Raw genomic sequence first — 19,948 nt, forward strand, 5'->3', positions numbered from 1 at the left:
ACGGCTATAGAAGTATTGGTTTTAGAAGTGTCATAATCGTGTAAAGACATAGCTTCATGAAAAAGGTTATCAGCGGCAGCTCGGTCGTTTTCATTACTGAAACATCTCGTAGCTTACCCGTCCATCTCCCCATGCTCCGTCATCAAATGCTTCGGGACACAGTCTGTTGTTCCACAGTAAGTCTTGGAGCACTTCAGTCCATGCACCGTAGTGATCTATTAGTTGTAAGGCAGCGTAATCATCCCCCACACTGACACGATAAACAAAATCCGGCAAGCCGTTTCTTTTCTGTGTTTCATCCATCTTTCTGTGTTTTTCGATGATATGTATCATATCGGTCCTTTCTTTTAGGTGATGCTGTTTTGCCATTTCTCAGCAGAGCTGTCTGCAGAATGACTGAAGTGAAGTGAACTGGAGTGTTTTATAAAGGTTGTCAGTTTAAAATAAATTCATTAGTATTCATTTAAAAAAAATAAAATCGTGTTCTCGCCTTCCCTTGATGTCCTTAATATTTTTACTGTGGCAAGTACACCGTGCAAACATCATCGGGAAATATCCCCGTACGTAAGCGACCGTAGCGGGTCATCGATATAGGGCGAGGCATCGATGAGCAGATAGCTGTATTTCTTCCCTCCTAAGGCGTCTTTCAAGGATTCCTTAAAGCATTTGGATTGTCCCGGAAACAGTTGAGAAGCCAAAATTTTGTATTCGTGAGCCGACCTAGGATTTAGACAGTAGCACGAAATAATGGGTGTTTAAGGACATGGTTCTGTTGCATTCCGCCTTTGGGATAAGCTTCGATTGTTGAATGTTGATCACCGTGATGCCCAAGTGATGAGAGTGTGGTATACAAGTGCAACATCAGCTGATTCTGCATATCTGCATCATTAAATCATCAAAACCAACAACACACGTTTTTCCGACTGAATGGACCAGGATCTCAGTTCATATCTTCCGTGGAAGTGTGTCGTGAAACTGAATGTTGGGAACAGAATGTTGCATATCACTGTACAAATCTTGCCAAACCGCATAGCAATACACGATCAAATTCAGCGATGGTTCAAACATGTCCTAGGCCTGTTCCAACATCCGTTTTACCAGATGGGTTTTGCCGAAGAACTTCCTCTCCTATAACGGATATACTCGTAGGTGTTGGAAACGGTAATAAGTAAGTGTTTCTGCAACAGTAGATGCAGCGCTTAGAGTGATCCATGGCTGCTGTACCGTACCAATGTTCCGAGACAAATGAACTCATCGTGACCTGTGCACATGGACTTTATACTAACTAAGTGTTTTTTCATTCACAAACAAAAAGCATTTTCTTTCAAGTCTATTTTTAAAATATTTTGTTTTGATTTTCAGCAACTACAATATTAGGACATATACATTATAACAATTCAGGATTCATTACTTTTATGATGAATAGCATTTGGAACTTAAAGCAACATTCATTAATATTTCGCACACGTTTGAGTCATACAGGGTAAACACGAATCTTTACAGTATTTGAAATAGTGACAAATGAACGTAGATACGTATTCATCATTGATGAAATGATCATTCGTATCAAACTGCCGTACAATATCATGCATGCCTAAGCCAGCTTTGAATTTTACATGAAAGAAAATACAATGTAAACAAACCACATACATTAGAAATACATGCCAATCCAGTGATGACCTACTTTTTCTCAGATCTGTATTAACAATAAGTCCTACACCTTTGCATGCAAACTAGGGGTTATAGTGGGTAACGTATCTTTGGCGTAAATGCCCATGACGTGAGATTGTAAACTTGGATCACACTGTATGGCGCACATAAGTTGAGAGGCTTTCATTCTGTTACTTGACAAACACGCTGCGGGCTTGATCAATTTCGATGAGGGAATTTCGCGTGCTGGTGAGCGCTGACTTGAATTCCAGTTCGACCCTCACGCCACGATTTCACCAAGTTCAGGTACTCTGACTCGGGCGACATTGTGTCGATGTCGAAGACGAACAAGGCATTCCCCATGAGAAATTCGCTTCTGGTGATGGCATTTCTTGTCTTCCTTCCACAGTCCCATGCCGCCGAGCATGTTGGATCGAAGAGGCGACATCGTCCGTCCGCCGCTGGTTGACCGGGCACACTGACTGGGTCGATGTACAGCGCTATCTTTTAAGCATGGACTTAATTTGAAATTATAGGGATTGACGGTGTAGCTACCGTTTAGACTCAAACTTTTAACAAGTCCCACAACGTATCGGTTGGCGACGGGATTGCTGACGTTGTCTATGGTGTGCGCCTGCTGAGTGGTCGTGGGATGCTTGATCACCTTGACTTCGCTTTTGTGTACGGGTAGAGAGCGTTTGATTTTGAAAAGTGTATTGTGAGCCAAGATCAAGGCGGGGTTTACTTTGACCTTGCACACCTGCAGATAAGCCGTCCAATAGTTGAACTTTGAATTCGCGGATCAGTCACGTCGCTCATCAAACAAAATTTGGGTTCTGATCTGAACATTTTCAAAGTCAGGTCAACGTCGTTGGGGAGGAGTCGGTTCATGTCGAAGATATCTTCGCGTACATCGGCAACCGACATGGTAAGTTCTTTGCTTAGGGCCATGAAAGTGCCACGCAATGCCATTTCCCATTGACAGATGGCTGTTGTGAGTGGACATAATGTGTCAGAACTTTTCACGTTGAGCATTGATGCACAGTGACCTTACAACAGGCGCTTCAAATTGTGTTAAATGTTTATAACAGCCGCATGTGCGATTTTTAGTATGATATCATCCACTACTGAAATGTGCATTGGTGTAATGCAGTGAAGACATTCACAAAAAAAACCAGGGACAACATGGTCGGGTTATTAAGACATTCAAACTGAATGGAGGGAAAAAGTGTGGACATATCCGTGTAGATAAACTCGTTTGCAAGAGAGATTTTAGCACGATATCGTTCACTAGTGGAATAAAAAGTTCAATGTACAGATGGTCTTAGTTGCATTTTTACGTTAGGTTGGGGGTTTTCTTGAAAAAAAGAAAACAAACATTGCAACAGTTTAGATTACTCCCTGTCAAATGTAAACTTGACATGGTTTGTCCACACATCATAGTTAATAAGAGGGGAGGTGAAATTGGGTTTTACGTCGTGCTTGAGAAATTTCGCTCATATGACGACGTGCATACGTGTGTATGTGTATGTGTGGCTGCTTGTACTCAGCCCAGACTTAAGCTGGTTTTTAGTGCTAGCTCACTGAGATACCATGCCGCAGTGAAGCATGAATACCCCATTCAGACACAGTATACTGACTCCGAGCCGACCAGTCCTTGTTGTATCCATTAATGCCGAGCGCCAGGCAGTAATAAGAGGTAATATTATGCCAGTAATAGCAAAATGAATTGTATCGCTTAACTCCCCGTCTAAACAGTTTTGTTTACATACACTGAAGCCTCCACATTCTAACTGCAATTTGATATAGTCGCACAGCATTCATTCACACATGAAAGGAAACCCGTTAAGCATCTGACTTGCACTGAGTGTGAGAGATTAGGTTGAAGCTTATAGTAACATTGTATTTGTAGAATAAACCCAATACATATACACAAACTTCTAATACTTACGAATCAATGCAGGTCTTGATATCTACGCTTGAACCCTCGATCGCCAAGGTCGATTCGCCCTGAATGAGGCTGCAGGTAATAGCATCTTTGGACCTCACCTATAGTCAAACAAGCGATGTTGTTGGTATTAAGGTTCTGATGGTGACAGTGCGACTCCCACGATCCAGGCAAAACAATGTTTTGCTGACCGTCATGGTGAGGTCGCTACAATAATTGGACTGAAATGTCCGACTGCTGTACAACTCAATCTCATTTAGAAAATAGATGAAAATGTGTCGAAGTTGATTCGACGTTGAAGGATCTAACAAAACATCCATGTGGGAAATGGACCCAACGCCAAATTGAAATTCTGTCTTGGAATCGTTATAAATCAAAACAATCCCATTTTCAACAACTTTACGGCGTCTCTCAGAAAAGTGTTGACTATGTGCGTGTCACTTCAGTTTATACCCCACCCCTGAGCACTGAATGTAATCTTGTTTTGTTTTTTTTTTAACGCCACGTACACATATTTACACATATGTAATCCCACATTCCACTCCCTAAACCACAGACCACCATCGTCGCTGTTATTTTTTCTATGAAAGTTTAGTTCAGCCTTTTTTGGTGTTCTGCAGGTGTTCTCGAGTTGGGAAACATCTAGGCGGTTTTAAGATATGCTATTCCTAAAAAAAAAGTAGGAGTTGACGAGATTGCCAGAGGATTGCTCAAATGTCGTTAGCCGTGTCAGGCAATCATGGTTGCACTTATCTGATAACTTTAGCAGCTCACTTCATGAACAAGGATAACATGAACAACAACAAAACGCCAAAAAGCAATACAATCATGTGCGCTATTCCGTTTCCGTTGCTGTTACTGTTAGGTGGCAGTGCAAACATGTTTGTAGACACGTTTGTATGTGTCACAAATTACACAGTGCTTGTGATAAGGACACAAAAAGAAGTAAGGCAGTGTGTTAAGGCAGTGGGAAACAATACTTTTCCAACGAGATATGAAACACGTGTTTGTTTTTGTGTTTTTGAAGACATGAAACACATGTGCGAATGGGCGCCTTTGAGTACAAATATAAACACATTTTGGTTCCAATAACAACCTATTTGTTGAAATCGTGACGTGATGTAATGAAACGTGTGTGATTTTTCAAACATGCAGCTGCTTGAGGAAAACATCGAGAAAATAATGCTCCTATATTCCCTTTATTCAGTATGAAAAACCCATTACATTTTTACAAGCATACATGATGTTAGAAATGATTCAAAAAAAAATTTTAAGTTTCCAGGCATACCAAGCACAGATTTGCGTTTCACATACAATCTCTTAGTTTCTGTGGGTTTGTGAGAACGATATTTTACAACAAGATGTCTGGGCACGTCTCAAATTACGCGAGGAGTCGGCTAAACTCTGCATAACCACTTGGTTTTTAGAAGAGCCTCGAATCACGAAACGAATCAGTTTCTACAAGGTTCGAACCTTGTATGACAGTCCCATTATCCGGATTGACAAGTTCTAATTGATGAGTCACTCTCAAGTCCTTGGAATCAATTTTGCGCTTAATAAATAACCACAAAGCCATCAATTTCTCCACAGTTTTGGGTAGAACCAATGTTCTTGATGAGAGAATCAGGTACTCTTTAATATCTCGTCATGCTGAGTCACATCAATTTCACCCGCTGCTGGGTCTGTTGAGGAGATTGACCCGGTGATTTCTGATCCACTGTCTGATGATGATGATTCAGTGTCTGATGTTTCACTGTCTGAGGAGAATTTTGCTTTTCTTGGTTCGTCATCAGCCGCTGGTAGGTTTCTCTTGTCAAAAGTATCATGGGTGTCGCCATTTTCAAACTGAGAAACGTGGGTCAGGTAGGCTTTTACGCAAACCGGTAAAACCACTGGATGCGAGATGATCAGCTCACGTTTGCGACGTGCACTTACTGTCTTGTCGGCTAGTGTTTGAATGCACTTTTGTGACGTGACAATCGCATTTTATCGTCTTCCGTCAAGGCAATGTTTCCATTCAAAACGTTAAAGATGAGAGAGATAATGGCTGTAAACTGTCCGCGTGATGCATGTACCAGGAACGCCTTTCTCTGCTTCCCATTGGCCTCTAATAACATTTGAAGAAAAAAATCGAATGCTTTTCCAGTATTGACTCATGGTGGTGTGTGCGTAGTGGTCGGCGATCCAACCCGAAATGAAGAAACACATCTCTGTTTGTTAGTATTTATCACACACAAAAAATTCCTCTTCGTCTTGTTTCCACTGACTGCAATCGTGAGGCTAGTCGTTTTGCGAGCTTGCCAACAAATCTTCACCATGAACGGCTATAGAAGTATTGGTTTTAGAAGTGTCATAATCGTGTAAAGACATAGCTTCATGAAAAGGTTATCAGCGGCAGCTCGGTCGTTTTTCATTACTGAAACATTTGTAGCTTACCCGTCCATCTCCCCATGCTCCGTCATCAAATGCTTCGGGACACAGTTTGTTGTTCCACAGTAAGTCTTGGAGCACTTCAGTCCATGCACCGTAGTGATCTATTAGTTGTAAGGCAGCGTAATCATCCCCCACACTGACACGATAAACAAAATCCGGCAAGCCGTTTCTTTCTGTGTTTCATCCATCTTTCTGTGTTTTTCGATGATATGTATCATATCGGTCCTTTCTTTTAGGTTATGCTGTTTTGCATTTCTCAGCAGAGCTGTCTGCAGAATGACTGGAAGTGAAGTGAACTGAGTGTTTTATAAAGGTTGTCAGTTTAAAATAAATTCATTAGTATTCATTTTAAAAAATATAATCATGTTCTCGCCTTCCTTGATGTCCTTAATATTTTTTACTGTGGCAAGTACACCGTGCAAACATCATCGGGAAATATCCCCGTACGTAAGCGACCGTAGCGGTCATCGATATAGGGCGAGGCATCGATGAGCAGATAGCTGTATTTCTTCCCTCCTAAGGCGTCTTTCAAGGATTCCTTAAAGTATTTGGATTGTCCCCGAAACATTTGAGAAGCCAAAATTTTGTATTCGTGAGCCGACCTAGGATTAGACATGTAGCACGAAATAATGGGTGTTTAAGGACATGGTTCTGTTGCATTCGCCTTTGGGATAAGCCGATTGTTGAATGTTGATCACTGTGATGCCCAAGTGATGAGAGAGTGTGGTATACAAGTGCAACATCAGCTGATTCTTGCATATCTGCATCATTAAATCATCAAAACCAACAACACACGTTTTCCGACTGAATGGACCAGGATCTCAGTTCATCTTCCGTGGGAAGTGTGTCGTGAAACTGAATGTTGGGAACAGAACGTTGCATATCACTGTACAAATCTTGCCAAACCGCATAGCAATACACTATCAAATTGGGCGATGGTTCAAACATGTCCTAGGCCTGTTCCAACATCCGTTTTACCAGATGGGTTTTGCCGGAAGAACTTCCTCCTATAACGGATATACTCGTAAGTGTTGGAAACGGTAATAAGTAAGTGTTTTCTGCAACAGTAGATGCAGCGCTAGAGTGATCCATGGCTGCTGTACCGTACCAATGTTCTGAGACAAATGAACTCATCGTGACCTGTGCACATGGACTTTATACTAAGTGTTTTTCATTCACAACAAAAAGCATTTTCTTTCAAGTCTATTTTTAAAATATTTTGTTTTGATTTTCAGCAACTACAATATTAGGACATATACATTATAACAATTCAGGATTCATTACTTTATGATGAATAGCATTTGGAACTTAAAGCAACATTCATTAATATTTCGCACACGTTTGAGTCATACAGGGTAAACACGAATCTTTACAGTATTTGAAAATGAACGTAGATACGTATTCATCATTGATGAAATGATCATTCGTATCAAACTGCCGTACAATATCATGCATGCCTAAGCCAGCTTTGAATTTACATGAAAGAAAATACAATGTAAACAAACCACATACATTAGAAATACATGCCAATCCAGTGATGACCTACTTTTTTCTCACATCTGTATTAACAATAAGTCCTACACCTTTTGCATGCAAACTAGGGGTTATAGTGGGTAAAGTATCTTTGGCGTAAATGCCCATGACGTGAGATTGTAAACTTGGATCACACTGTATGGCGCACATAAGTTGAGAGGCTTTCATTCTGTTACTTGACAAACACGTTGCGGGCTTGATCGATTTCGATGAGGGAATTTCGCTGAGTCAAGATGACGCAACTCAGCGTGCTGGTGAGCGCCGACTTGAATTCCAGTTCGACCCTCACGCTTCCCGATTTCACCAAGTTCAGGTACTCTGACTCGGCGCACATTGTGTCGATGTCGAAGACGAACAAGGCATTCCCCATGAGAAATTCGCTTCTGGTGATGGCATTGCCCTTGTCTTCCTTCCACAGTCCCATGCCGTCGAGCATGTTGACGTAAGAGGCGACATCGTCCGCTTCGGCGGGTTGACCGGGCACACTGACTCCGTCGATGTACAGCGTTATCTTTTTAAGCATGAACGACTTGAAATTATAGGGATTGACGGTGTAGCTACCGTTTAGACTCGAACTTTCCACAAGTCCCACAACGTATCGGTTGGCGACGGGATTGCTGACGTTGTCTATGGTGTGCGTCTGCTGAGTGGTCGGGATGCTGGTCACCTTGACTTCGCTTTTGGTGTACGGGTAGAGAGCGTTTGATTTTTTGAAAAGTGTATTGTGAGCCAAGATCAAGGCGGGGTTTACTTTGACCTTGCACACCTGCAGATAAGCGTCCAAGAGTTGAACTTTGAATTCGTGATCAGTCACGTCGCTCATCAAACAAAATTTGGGTTCTGATCTGAACATTTTCAAAGTCAGGTCAACGTCGTTGGGGAGGAGTCGGTTCATGTCGAAGATATCTTCGTACACGGGCACCGACATGGTAAGTTCTTTGCTTAGCGCTATGAAAGTGCCACGTAATGCCATTTCCCCATTGACAGATGTGGCTGTTGTGAGTGGACATAATGTGTCAGAACTTTTCACGTTGAGCATTGATGCACAGTGACCTTACAACAGGCGCTTCAAATTGTGTTAAATGTTTATAACAGCCGCATGTGCGATTTTAGTATGATATCATCCACTACTGAAATGTGCATTGGTGTAATGCAGTGAAGACATTCACAAAAACCAGGGACAACATGGTCGGGTTATTAAGACATTCAAACTGAATGGAGGGAAAAGTGTGGACATATCCGTGTAGATAAACTCATTTGCAAGAGATTTTAGCATGATATCGTTCACTAGTGGAATAAAAAGTTTAATGTACAGATTGTCTTAGTTGCATTTTTTACGTTAGGTTGGGGGTTTTCTTGAAAAAAGAAAACAAACATTGCAACAGTTTAGATTACTCCCTGTCAAATGTAAACTTGACATGGTTTGTCCACACATCATAGTTAATAAGAGGGGGAGGTGAAATTGGGTTTTACGTCGTGCTTGGAGAAATTTCGCTCATATGACGACGTGCATACGTGTGTATGTGTATGTGTAGCTGCTTGTACTAGCCCAGACTTAAGCTGGTTTTAGTGCTAGCTCACTGAGATACCATGCCGCAGTGAAGAATGAAGAATACCCATTCAGACACAGTATACTGACTCCGAGCCGACCAGTCCTTGTTGTATCCATTAATGCCGAGCGCCAGGCAGTAATAAGAGGTAATATTATGCCAGTGATAGCAAATGAATTGTATCGCTTAACTCCCCCGTCTAAACAGTTTTGTTTACATACGCAAGCCCTCCACATTCCTAACTGCAATTTGATATAGTCGCACAGCATTCATTCACACATGAAAGGAAACCCGTTAAGCATCTGACTTGCACTGAGTGTGAGAGATTAGGTTGAAGCTTATAGTAACATTGTATTTGTAGAATAAACCTAATACAAATACACAAACTTATAATACTTACGAATCAATGCAGGTCTTGATATCTACGCTTGAAACCCTCGATCGCCAAGGTCGATTCGCCCTGAATGAGTTGCAATAATAGCATCTTTGACTTCACCAATAGTCAAACAAGCGATGTTGTTGGTATTAAGGTTCTGATGGTGACAGTGCGACTCCCACGATCCAGGCAAAACAATGTTTTGCTGACCGTCATGGTGAGGTCGCTACAATAATTGGACTGAAATGTCCGGCTGCTGTACAAACTCAATCTCATTTAGAAAATAGATGAAAATGTGTCGAAGTTGATTCGACGTTGAAGGATCTAACAAAACATCCATGTGGGAAATGGACCCAACGCCAAATTGAAATTCTGTCTTGGAATCGTTGTAAATCAAAACAATCCCCATTTTCAACAACTTTACGGCGTCTCCCAGAAAAGTGTTGACTATGTGCGTGTCCCTTCATTTTATACCCACCCCTGAGCACTGAATGTAATCTTGTTGTTGTTTTTTAACGCCACGTACACATATTTACACATATGTAATCCCACATTCCACTCTCCTAAACCACAGACCACCATCGTCGCTGTTATTTTTTTTCTATGAAAGTTTAGTTCAGCCTTTTTGGTGTTCTGCGGTGTTCTCAAGTTGGGAAACATCTAGGCGGTTTTAAGATATGCTATTCCTAAAAAAAAAATAGGAGTTGACGAGATTGCCAGAGGATTGCTCAAATGTCGTTAGCCGTGTCAGGCAATCATGGTTGCACTTATCTGATAACTTTAGCAGCTCACTTTATGAACAAGGATAACATGAACAACAACAAAAACGCCAAAAAAGCAATACAATCATGTGCGCTATTCCGTTTCCGTTGCTGTTACTGTTAGGTGGCAGTGCAAACATGTTTGTAGACACGTTTGTATGTGTCACAAATTACACAGTGCTTGTGATAAGGACAAAAAAAAGAAGTAAGGCAGTGTGTTAAGGCAGTGGGAAACAATACTTTTCCAACGAGATATGAAACACGTGTTTGTTTTTTGTGTTTTTTGAAGACATGAAACACATGTGCGAATGGGCGCCTTTGAGTACAAATATTAACACATTTTGGTTCCAATAACAACCTATTTGTTGAAATCGTGACGTGATGTAATGAAACGTGTGTGTTTTTTCAAACATGCAGCTGCTTGAGTGAAAACATCGAGAAAATAATGCTCCTATATTCCTTTATTCAGTATGAAAAAAACCCATTACATTTTACAAGCATACATGATGTTAGAATGATTCAAAAAAAAATTTTAAGTTTCCAGGCATACCAAGCACAGATTTGCGTTTCACATACAATCTCTTAGTTTCTGTGGGTTTGTGAGAACGATATTTTACAACAAGATGTCTGGGCACGTTCAAATTACGCAGGAGTCGGCGAAACTCTGCATAACCACTTGGTTTTTAGAAGAGCCCTCGAATCACGAAACGAATCAGTTTCACAAGGTTCGAACCTTGTATGACAGTCCCATTATCCGGATTGACAAGTTCTAATTGATGAGTCACTCTCTCAAGTCCTTGGAATCAATTTTGCGCTTAATAAATAACCACAAAGCCATCAATTTCTCCACAGTTTTGGTAGAACCAATGTTCTTGATGAGAGAATCAGGTACTCTTAATATCTCGTCATGCTGAGTCACATCAATTTCACCCGCCGCTGTCTGTTGAGGAGATTGACCCGGTGATTTCTGATCCACTGTCTGATGATGATGATTCAGTGTCTGATGTTTCACTGTCTGAGGAGAATTTTGCTTTTTCTTGGTTCGTCATCAGCCGCTGGTAGGTTTCTCTTTGTCAAAAGTATCATGGGTGTCGCCATTTTCAAACTGAGAAACGTGGGTCAGGTAGGCTTTTACGCAAACCGGTAAAACCACTGGATGCGAGATGATCAGCTCACGTTTGCGACGTGCACTTACTGTCTTGTCGGCTAGTGTTCGAATGCACTTTTGTGACGTGACAATCGCATTTTATCGTCTTCGATCAAGGTAATGTTTCCATTCAAAACGTTAAAGATGAGAGAGATAATGGCTGTAAACTGTCCGCGTGATGCATGTACCAGGAACGCCTTTCTCGCTTCCCATTGGCCTCTAATAACATTTGAAGAAAAATCGAATGTTCTTCCAGTATTGGACTCCTCATGGTGGTGTGTGCGTGGTGGTCGGCGATCCAACCCGAAATGAAGAAACACATCTCTGTTTGTTAGTATTTATCACACACAAAAAATTCCTCTTCGTCTTGTTTCCACTCGACTGCAATCGTGAGGCTAGTCGTTTTGCGAGCTTGCCAACAAATCTTCACCATGAACGGCTATAGAAGTATTGGTTTTAGAAGTGTCATAATCGTGTAAAGACATAGCTTCATGAAAAGGTTATCAGCGGCAGCTCGGTCGTTTTCATTACTGAAACATTCGTAGCTTACCCGTCCATCTCCCATGCTCCGTCATCAAACGCTTCGGGACACAGTTTGTTGTTCCACAGTAAGTCTTGGAGCACTTCAGTCCATGCACCGTAGTGATCTATTAGTTGTAAGGCAGCATAATCATCCCCCACACTGACACGATAAACAAAATCCGGCAAGTCGTTTCTTTCTGTGTTTCATCCATCTTTCTGTGTTTTTCGGATGATATGTATCATATCGGTCCTTTCTTTTAGGTTATGCTGTTTTGCCATTTCTCAGCAGAGCTGTCTGCAGAATGACTGAAGTGAAGTGAACTGAGTGTTTTATAAAGGTTGTCAGTTTAAAATAAATTCATTAGTATTCATTTTAAAAAAATATAATCGTTCTCGCCTTCCTTGATGTCCTTAATAACATTTTACTGTGGCAAGTACACCGTGCAAAAACATCATCGGGAAATATCCCCGTACGTAAGCGATCGTAGCGGTCATCGATATAGGGCGAGGCATCGATGAGCAGATAGCTGTATTTCTTCCTCCTAAGGCGTCTTTCAAGGATTCCTTAAAGTATTTGGATTGTCCCGGAAACATTTGAGAAGCCAAAATTTTGTATTCGTGGAGCCGACCTAGGATTAGACAGTAGCACGAAATAATGGGTGTTTAAGGACATGGTTCTGTTGCATCTGCCTTTGGGATAAGCCGATTGTTGAATGTTGATCACTGTGATGCCCAAGTGATGAGAGAGTGTGGTATACAAGTGCAACATCAGCTGATTCTTGCATATCTGCATCATTAAATCATCAAAACCAACAACACACGTTTTTCCGACTGAATGGACCAGGATCTCAGTTCATCTTCCGTGGGAAGTGTGTCGTGAAACTGAATGTTGGGAACAGAATGTTGCATATCATACTGTACAAATCTTGCCAAACCGCATAGCAATACACGATCAAATTGGGCGATGGTTCAAACATGTCCTAGGCCTGTTCCCAACATCCGTTTTACCAGATGGGTTTTGTTGGAAGAACTTCCTCCTATAACGGATATACTCGTAGGTGTTGGAAACGGTAATATAAAGTAAGTGTTTTCTGCAACAGTAGATGCAGCGCTAGAGTGATCCATGGCTGCTGTACCGTACCAATGTTCTGAGACAAATGAACTCATCGTGACCTGTGCACATGGACTTTATACTAAGTGTTTTTCATTCACAACAAAAAGCATTTTCTTTTCGCAAGTCTATTTTTAAAACATTTTGTTTTGGATTTTCAGCAACTACAATATTAGGACATATACATTATAACAATTCAGGATTCATTACTTTATGATGAATAGCATTTGGAACTTAAAGCAGCATTCATTAATATTCAAGCACACGTTTGAGTCATACAGGGGTAAACGAATCTTTACAGTATTTGAAATAGTGACAAATGAACGTAGATACGTATTCATCATTGATGAAAATGATCATTCGTATCAAACTGCCGTACAATATCATGCATGCCTAAAGCCAGCTTTGAAATTTACATGAAAGAAAAAATACAATGTAAAACAAACCACATACATTAGAAATACATGCCAATCCAGTGATGACCTACTTTTTTCTCAGATCTGTATTAACAATAAGTCCTACACCTGCATGCAAACTAGGGGTTATAGTGGGTAACGTATCTTTAAGTGCAATGCCCATGACGTGAGATTGTAAACTTGGGATCACACTGTATGGCGCACATAAGTTGAGAGGCTTTCATTCTGTTACTTGACAAACACGTTGGGGCTTGATCAATTTCGATGAGGGAATTTCTGCGTGCTGGTAGAGCTGACTTGAATTCCAGTTCGACCCTCACGCTTCAACGATTTCACCAAGTTCAGGTACTCTGACTCGGCGCGACATTGTGTCGATGTCGTCGAAGACGAACAAGGCATTCCCCATGAGAAATTCGCTTCTGGTGATGGCATTGCCCTTGTCTTCCTTCCACAGTCCCAGCGCCGTCGAGCATGTTGACGAAGAGGCTTACATCGTCGCCTTCTCGCTGAGTTGACCAGCACACTGGACTCGCCGATAGTACAGCCGCTATCTTTTTTAAGCATGGACGACTTGAAATTATAGGGATTGACGGTGTAGCTACCGTTTCAGACTTCGAACTTTCAACAAGTCCCACAACGATCGGTTGGCGGCGGGATTGCTGGCGTTGTCTATGGTAGCGCGTCTGCTGAGTGGTCGGATGTTGGTCACCTTGACTTCGCTTTGGTGTACGGGTAGAGAGCGTTTGATTTTTGAAAAGTATTGTGAGCACAAGATCAAGGCGGGGTTTACTTTGACCTTTGCACACCTGCAGATAAGCGTCCGAAGAGTTGAACTTTGAATTCGCGGATCAGTCACGCCGCTTCATCAAACAAAATTTGGTTCTGATCTGAACATTTTCAAAGTCAGGTCAACGCCGCTGGGGAGGAGTCGGTTCATGTCGAAGATATCTTTGTACAAGGGCACCGGACATGGTAAGTTCTTTGCTTAGCACTATGAAAGTGCCACGTAATGCCATTTCCCCATTGACAGATCCAGTGACGTCACTGCTTTCCAGATCCACCTCACTCTCCGCGATAATCCCTGGCAAACAACTGCGTTCCCAACTGAGTGTTTTTCGCTTCCGCACCATATCCCAGCAGGGCCCCCGCGATGCCTTTGTAGGCGTAATGGTTGCTGGTACTGGACACGAGCTTGTTCTGTGGTAGACCGCAAGTGACCTGGGAAAACAGCGACTGCATAAACAAGTTCACCGGAGCTACATTTTCATCCTTGGCCAAGGCCGCGCTTATCGGTTCATATGCTACTTTTGACTTTGACGCAGACGGGTGCATGTCAGGTCGGTGTAGTCTGGGCCTGAGCTGCTAACTCCTGAAACTCCAATGGGGCAGCATCGTTGATTTGGCTTAAAGGTCGCACATTCACGAAATAATGCTTCTGCATGCTATAGTGAGGTAGCCAAAATAAATTTAGACAGTCTGGCAACAACTCGTCGAACTCATTATCATTGATGAGTGACATGTCAGCTCTATAAGTTGTATCTTTAACTGAAGATATCGTTTTGCACAGGAGTACACTGGGAGCCGCTTTGACCGTCTTTGGAAGGCTTAACGTTGTTGTCGGTTCAACGAATCTTCTTGGTTGTGACGCGACCTTCGCCCGCCACTTTGGCGCTTTTAAAGCCTTCTGTCTTTTTTGTCCTTGGCTCCGCCTTCTACCTCGCTTTGGGATTCTGACGCCATTTGCAAAGTAACCTTGATCGGGTCACGCTAGCTGTTGTTGTTGTTATTGTGTTGCTGCTTGACGAACCGGATCACCAGCTTTTTTGCTTTCCGCGGAGCAGATGGGATGTTTTCCTCACCTGTTTGTTGTCGAAATACTGCTTAAACTTGCGTAGTCCGGGAAATACAGTGGACGCGACTCCATGGTTTTTACTCCATAAAAGGATAACCTCTTAAATGAAGTGTAGCGTAAGTCTCTTCCGCTAAGAATGAAGCTGTAGATGCATTTTCTGACTTTAAATACAATTCCGATATTGTCGGTGTCTTCAATTTGACGGAATGTTAAATTCAGTACCAAACGTGTAGGTAGGTCCCTGTCTCAGATCGAGCGCGTCCCCAATAAAGCCAGTTGAGTTTTGCCCCACCAATGAACTGTCGCACAGGTTAACACAACACGTCTACGTATGAATTTGTGACCTTAGTCAGATCCACCTTTCCAAAGTTCAGCTCTCCGTTAAAGACACCACCCAGAATCCGTCGAAGACTAACCTTTGATTTAATTTGACACGAAAATGATAGGGCGTATTCTCTGGAAACGATGTCTTTTTGGAGTGGGAGCTCTTGAGAAACACGTACTTCTTCATATTTATTTTTTCACGCAATTGCACTTCTTTCAGTTCGCGTTCTTCCACGACGAGTTGAAAGACTTGGGCCAGCCGACCCAGCGCACTAGAGCACTTTCTCAACTTGCCAGAGCACATCTGCGGCTTTGCTGACCCTTTGAAGCTCGTTTGTGTAAAAGGACCCAATCAAGGGTTCATCGTGAAAATTTTTAAGTTTGTACTGAGGAAACCCCTGTTTCCTGTAACGTCGAGCCACTTTGAACAGCTCCTCCATCCACTTGAGGTCGAGTTCCTTGCTGAAAGGTTTCCTGAGGTATGAGATGCGAACCAGATCACCTACTTTAAATAAGTATTTCTTGATTTTAGGTTTGCTGACTTTTCTCAAAGGTTCCAGGTAGATATGGTTCCACACTTTCACTTCGTTGGTTTTATCGACACGTGACGGAGAGAGTTTGGGTAAAGACGAATGCAGGGTATGATTGTAGTTGTACACTAAATCTGGTAGAGCATCCACATAACGTTTGGTGTTATTATGGGTCATGTACCGTGTGATCAGGGATTTCAGTGTTCTGTTAAAACGCTCCTTAATGAATTACTTTTATGTTTTCATTGTGAGCTATGGTGAGTTTTATCTTTGTTTTTGTAAAAACGACTTGAATACGCCTTTAAATTCTCTTCCACCATCTACTCGTATTTTCCTAGGACGCCGTTGCTTGGGGATTTGTTTGAAAGCTGTCAAGACAGATTCGGCTTTTTGTTTGACAGAGGAAACACAAATGCAAATACCGTGACAGCCCTATCTCTTTGCTGTTGCAAAGTGAAAGATCGGCAAGGTCCAAGTCAAACATCTCATTGACAACATTAACCTCACTCTCATCCGTTGGAATTTATGCCGTGACTGGTTTGTGTAAACTGTAAGCATCTTGGTTCTTGACAAACCACTTCACCTTCCTGAGCTTGACATCAGGTGGTCTGTTCGCTTTTAACTCATCACGCAGTTTGGAGGGTCCATAATAAGCCCCTGGTTTGGTGGGATTAAAATAATAGTCTGATAATGCTTTTTCGTGCTTCTTTAAGGATGTCTTGTTCTGCTGTTGAGAACTCATGATGTACTGCGACATAACATGGGAAATGGGTAAATATATATAAATAACACAATGTAACACAACAGCAAAGACTATAGGTGTGTAGTTTATTGACTGTTAAGCATTCTCTGGCTACACATAAGACATACATCATTTTGAAAGTCTTTTACTTACAGGAAGATTCATTTGTATCAACATTTGTCTGTTTTAAATCTGTTTTCCAAAAATAACATCTTAAGCACATGCGATTTCAAATCATGAACCCATTCCATGGTTTTAAACTGTGAGTCACGATAATCCTTGCAATTGATAGGGGAATCAAACTGAAAGCAGTGAGTGCGCTCAAGGATGAGTCATCAGTCAACAAGTTCATCCATCTGTCAATCACGTGATCATCGTTGGTCATGGCGGCATTGAAGTATTTGTCGATTTGCTCCTGTTCTGACAGGTCACGACAAGTGTGAAAGTGTTCTTCATCAAACATACAACCGAAACAGAGTTCCTTAATGAAAATCTTCTCACGATCTTACTGACCTCGAAACTGTAACACAAAGTCAGAAGCCCTCTGCATGTTTTAGTTGATTTGCCATGGCTACTTCTGTCTGCACACATAGACCCTTTCCTGGATTTTTTATGATCACTCGCTGGGTAGCTTTGTGTTCGTCCTGAAATTTTCTTTGGCATCCTCAACACATGCACGACGATCTCGAACCAATCATTTGACTGTGAAACGATGGACTCTTTCTCACACAATGAGGCGCTCATCACTTGCTTCCAAGTGTAGAAGGTCGCCCTGTCGTCTGACTTACTGTTAGAAAAAACAAACCAGAACAGTTGTGTTCTAGTCGTCGTGACATTTCTTACCATAAGACATTTCCTTTTTTTCTTTTTAACTATGTAGACTGCCTATATTAAGGCTGAAGGCTATAGCTCTCTATATGCAAATAATATTCTTCGACACAATTAAATATGTTTCAAGACATGTAAGATAGTGTTGACTGAATGGAGAGAGTATTTAGGAATAAAACAGTACTCAACCTTTCTGCTTTCTCCGTTGACATGGTGACAAGATTGTACATGAACTTGTCTCCCTGGTGATAAGTCGCTCGAATGAAAGCAAGTGTAGGTCCTTGTGTATTATTTTAAAAATGAAATGAATCATGTCTGGAATTAGTTCTAAATTCATTGGTTGATTTTTGAATGAATGTAGTAAACTGATTGGGTAGGTGACATCCTGTTTATAATCTCACATATAAATAGAAATGATGAAATTGAATTGTGTTTCACTTGTGAACATGGAATCCTATGAGCACTATTATAGCAGTTCACATGCACCCGTGTCGGTAATGAAGTGAATATCTTTTTTTGTTCATCTATCCACAGTGGTTTGTATGGGGGTATTGGTGTTTACCTCAACTGTGTTCAAAGATCAAGAGTGGTTTGCAAAGGGCTATTGAATCCCAGCATTTTGTTCTAGATGTCAGTGCTGTCCTTTGGGTGGCAGTGAAATGATAAAGAAAAACACGAAACAGATGTTATGTTTTTTGTTTTTATTTATGAAAATATCATCAGGAAAATTCATGTTTGATTTCACCTTGAACACATGTTATTGTTCTTTCATTCTCTCTTTCAACTTCTCTTCCATTTGTTCCTTTCTACTTGAAGTTAAGAAAAAGGCATTCAAGTAGAGCTCATTCTCGTAACGCAAAACGTACATGTCATGGAGATCCAGTCCAGCGGATGTTCTCTGTTCTCTTGCTTTCTCAAGGATGGTAGCATGTGAAACAGTCAACAATACTTCATCGAAATACATACTGACACGTTCTTCACCACTGAGCATGAGACACTGATGATGACGTTGGGAGGGGTGATCTATTTCACACCCATAACAGTTATTACTACACAGTTCATCCACTTTCACTTGTAGTGCATCCAAGTAAAGAGCGTCCCGAATAGATTCAAATCGCAATCTATTTTGCCGCAGTTCATGATTTCTGAAAACTCTTTGTTCAGGAACACTAACTTCCAGAACACTGACAGAAAAGGGACCCTGGTCTTCTGCTACTGCTGCTAATGATGATCTAAATCGATTTCTAAGAACCTTCTCAAGGCATCGAGCTCCAGCAAGATAGGCAGCAAGCTGACTTCTTCTGGACATTGTCCCTTCTCTGATCAGTCCTTCACGTCTTCCGGTCACCTTGTATCTGTACCGCCTTGTAAGATTTCCACTCATCATGTTTCTAGAAACAAAAAATAGCAAAACTGTATTAGTATTTATTTACTTACATGTGTTCTGTTTATGATGACAAAATATATTTTTTTCATACAAGGTTTTGTTTCTGTCATACACATTTTAGTTTATGTCATATACATTTCAGTTTATGTCATACACATTTTAGTTTCTGTCATACACATTTCAGTTTATGTCAAACACATTTTAGTATCTGTCATACACATTTCAGTTTCTGTCATGCACGTTTTAGATACTGTCATACACATTTCACTTTCTGTCATACACATTTCTGTCATGCAAGTTTTATGTTTCTCTTATACAAGTTGTTATTTCTGTCATATATGATCGAGTTTGATCATACAAGCTAATAACTAGAATGTTAAAAAATAATAATGAAGTTTTGAAATACGTGTTTTGTTTTGTTTTTGTCAGAGATGGTTTGGAGTGTGTTTTTTCCCACATGTTCAGGAACACCGGAGGGCTTATTGTCATGTTTGCTAGACACTTAGTGCACCAATGAGTGAGAGATTTTAGAAATCTTTCTTTCAGAAAGACTGCGTTGCAAAGTTCTAAATAGGATTAAATCCATAGGGTCGAGATTCAATGCCATCTGCCAACAGGTATCGCTTATCATCGTTAAAGCCAATTTGGTCACTTTGTCCGTGTAGAGGGTGTTGTGAATGGATGGAATCTGATGATAAGTGGCCATGTTTTGTTTGTGTTTGAAAAGACAGTCTTTGAACATGTGGTGACGAAGATGTTTCTTTTCTGAATGTTTCTTGCACCCCTTTTAGCGGTACTCTTCTCGACCCTTTCACCTGAAGTTTTGTCAAAATGAAAC

At 41.2% G+C, this 19,948-nt stretch overlaps 2 protein-coding genes across 2 annotated transcripts; both read right to left on the reverse strand.

The window, feature by feature from the left end:
* Positions 1-7,736: 7,736 nt before the first annotated feature.
* On the reverse strand, positions 7,737-8,492 carry LOC124256820 (uncharacterized protein F54H12.2-like). Its single transcript, XM_046690788.1, has one exon. It carries the CDS (start codon positions 8,490-8,492, stop codon positions 7,737-7,739), a length of 756 nt encoding a protein of 251 aa, XP_046546744.1.
* A 9,960-nt stretch (positions 8,493-18,452) lies between these two features.
* Positions 18,453-19,727, reverse strand: LOC124256859. Its single transcript, XM_046690832.1, has 2 exons — positions 19,517-19,727; positions 18,453-19,114 (listed from the first exon to the last, which is right to left on the reverse strand). Exons 1-2 carry the CDS (start codon positions 19,597-19,599, stop codon positions 18,481-18,483), a joined length of 717 nt encoding a protein of 238 aa, XP_046546788.1. The 5' UTR covers positions 19,600-19,727; the 3' UTR covers positions 18,453-18,480.
* Between the last annotated feature and the right edge of the window lie 221 nt (positions 19,728-19,948).

The sequence above is a fragment of the Haliotis rubra genome, unplaced genomic scaffold (assembly GCF_003918875.1).
Source record: "Haliotis rubra isolate DU_JTF1 unplaced genomic scaffold, ASM391887v1 Scf1165, whole genome shotgun sequence".
Taxonomy (NCBI): domain Eukaryota; kingdom Metazoa; phylum Mollusca; class Gastropoda; order Lepetellida; family Haliotidae; genus Haliotis; species Haliotis rubra.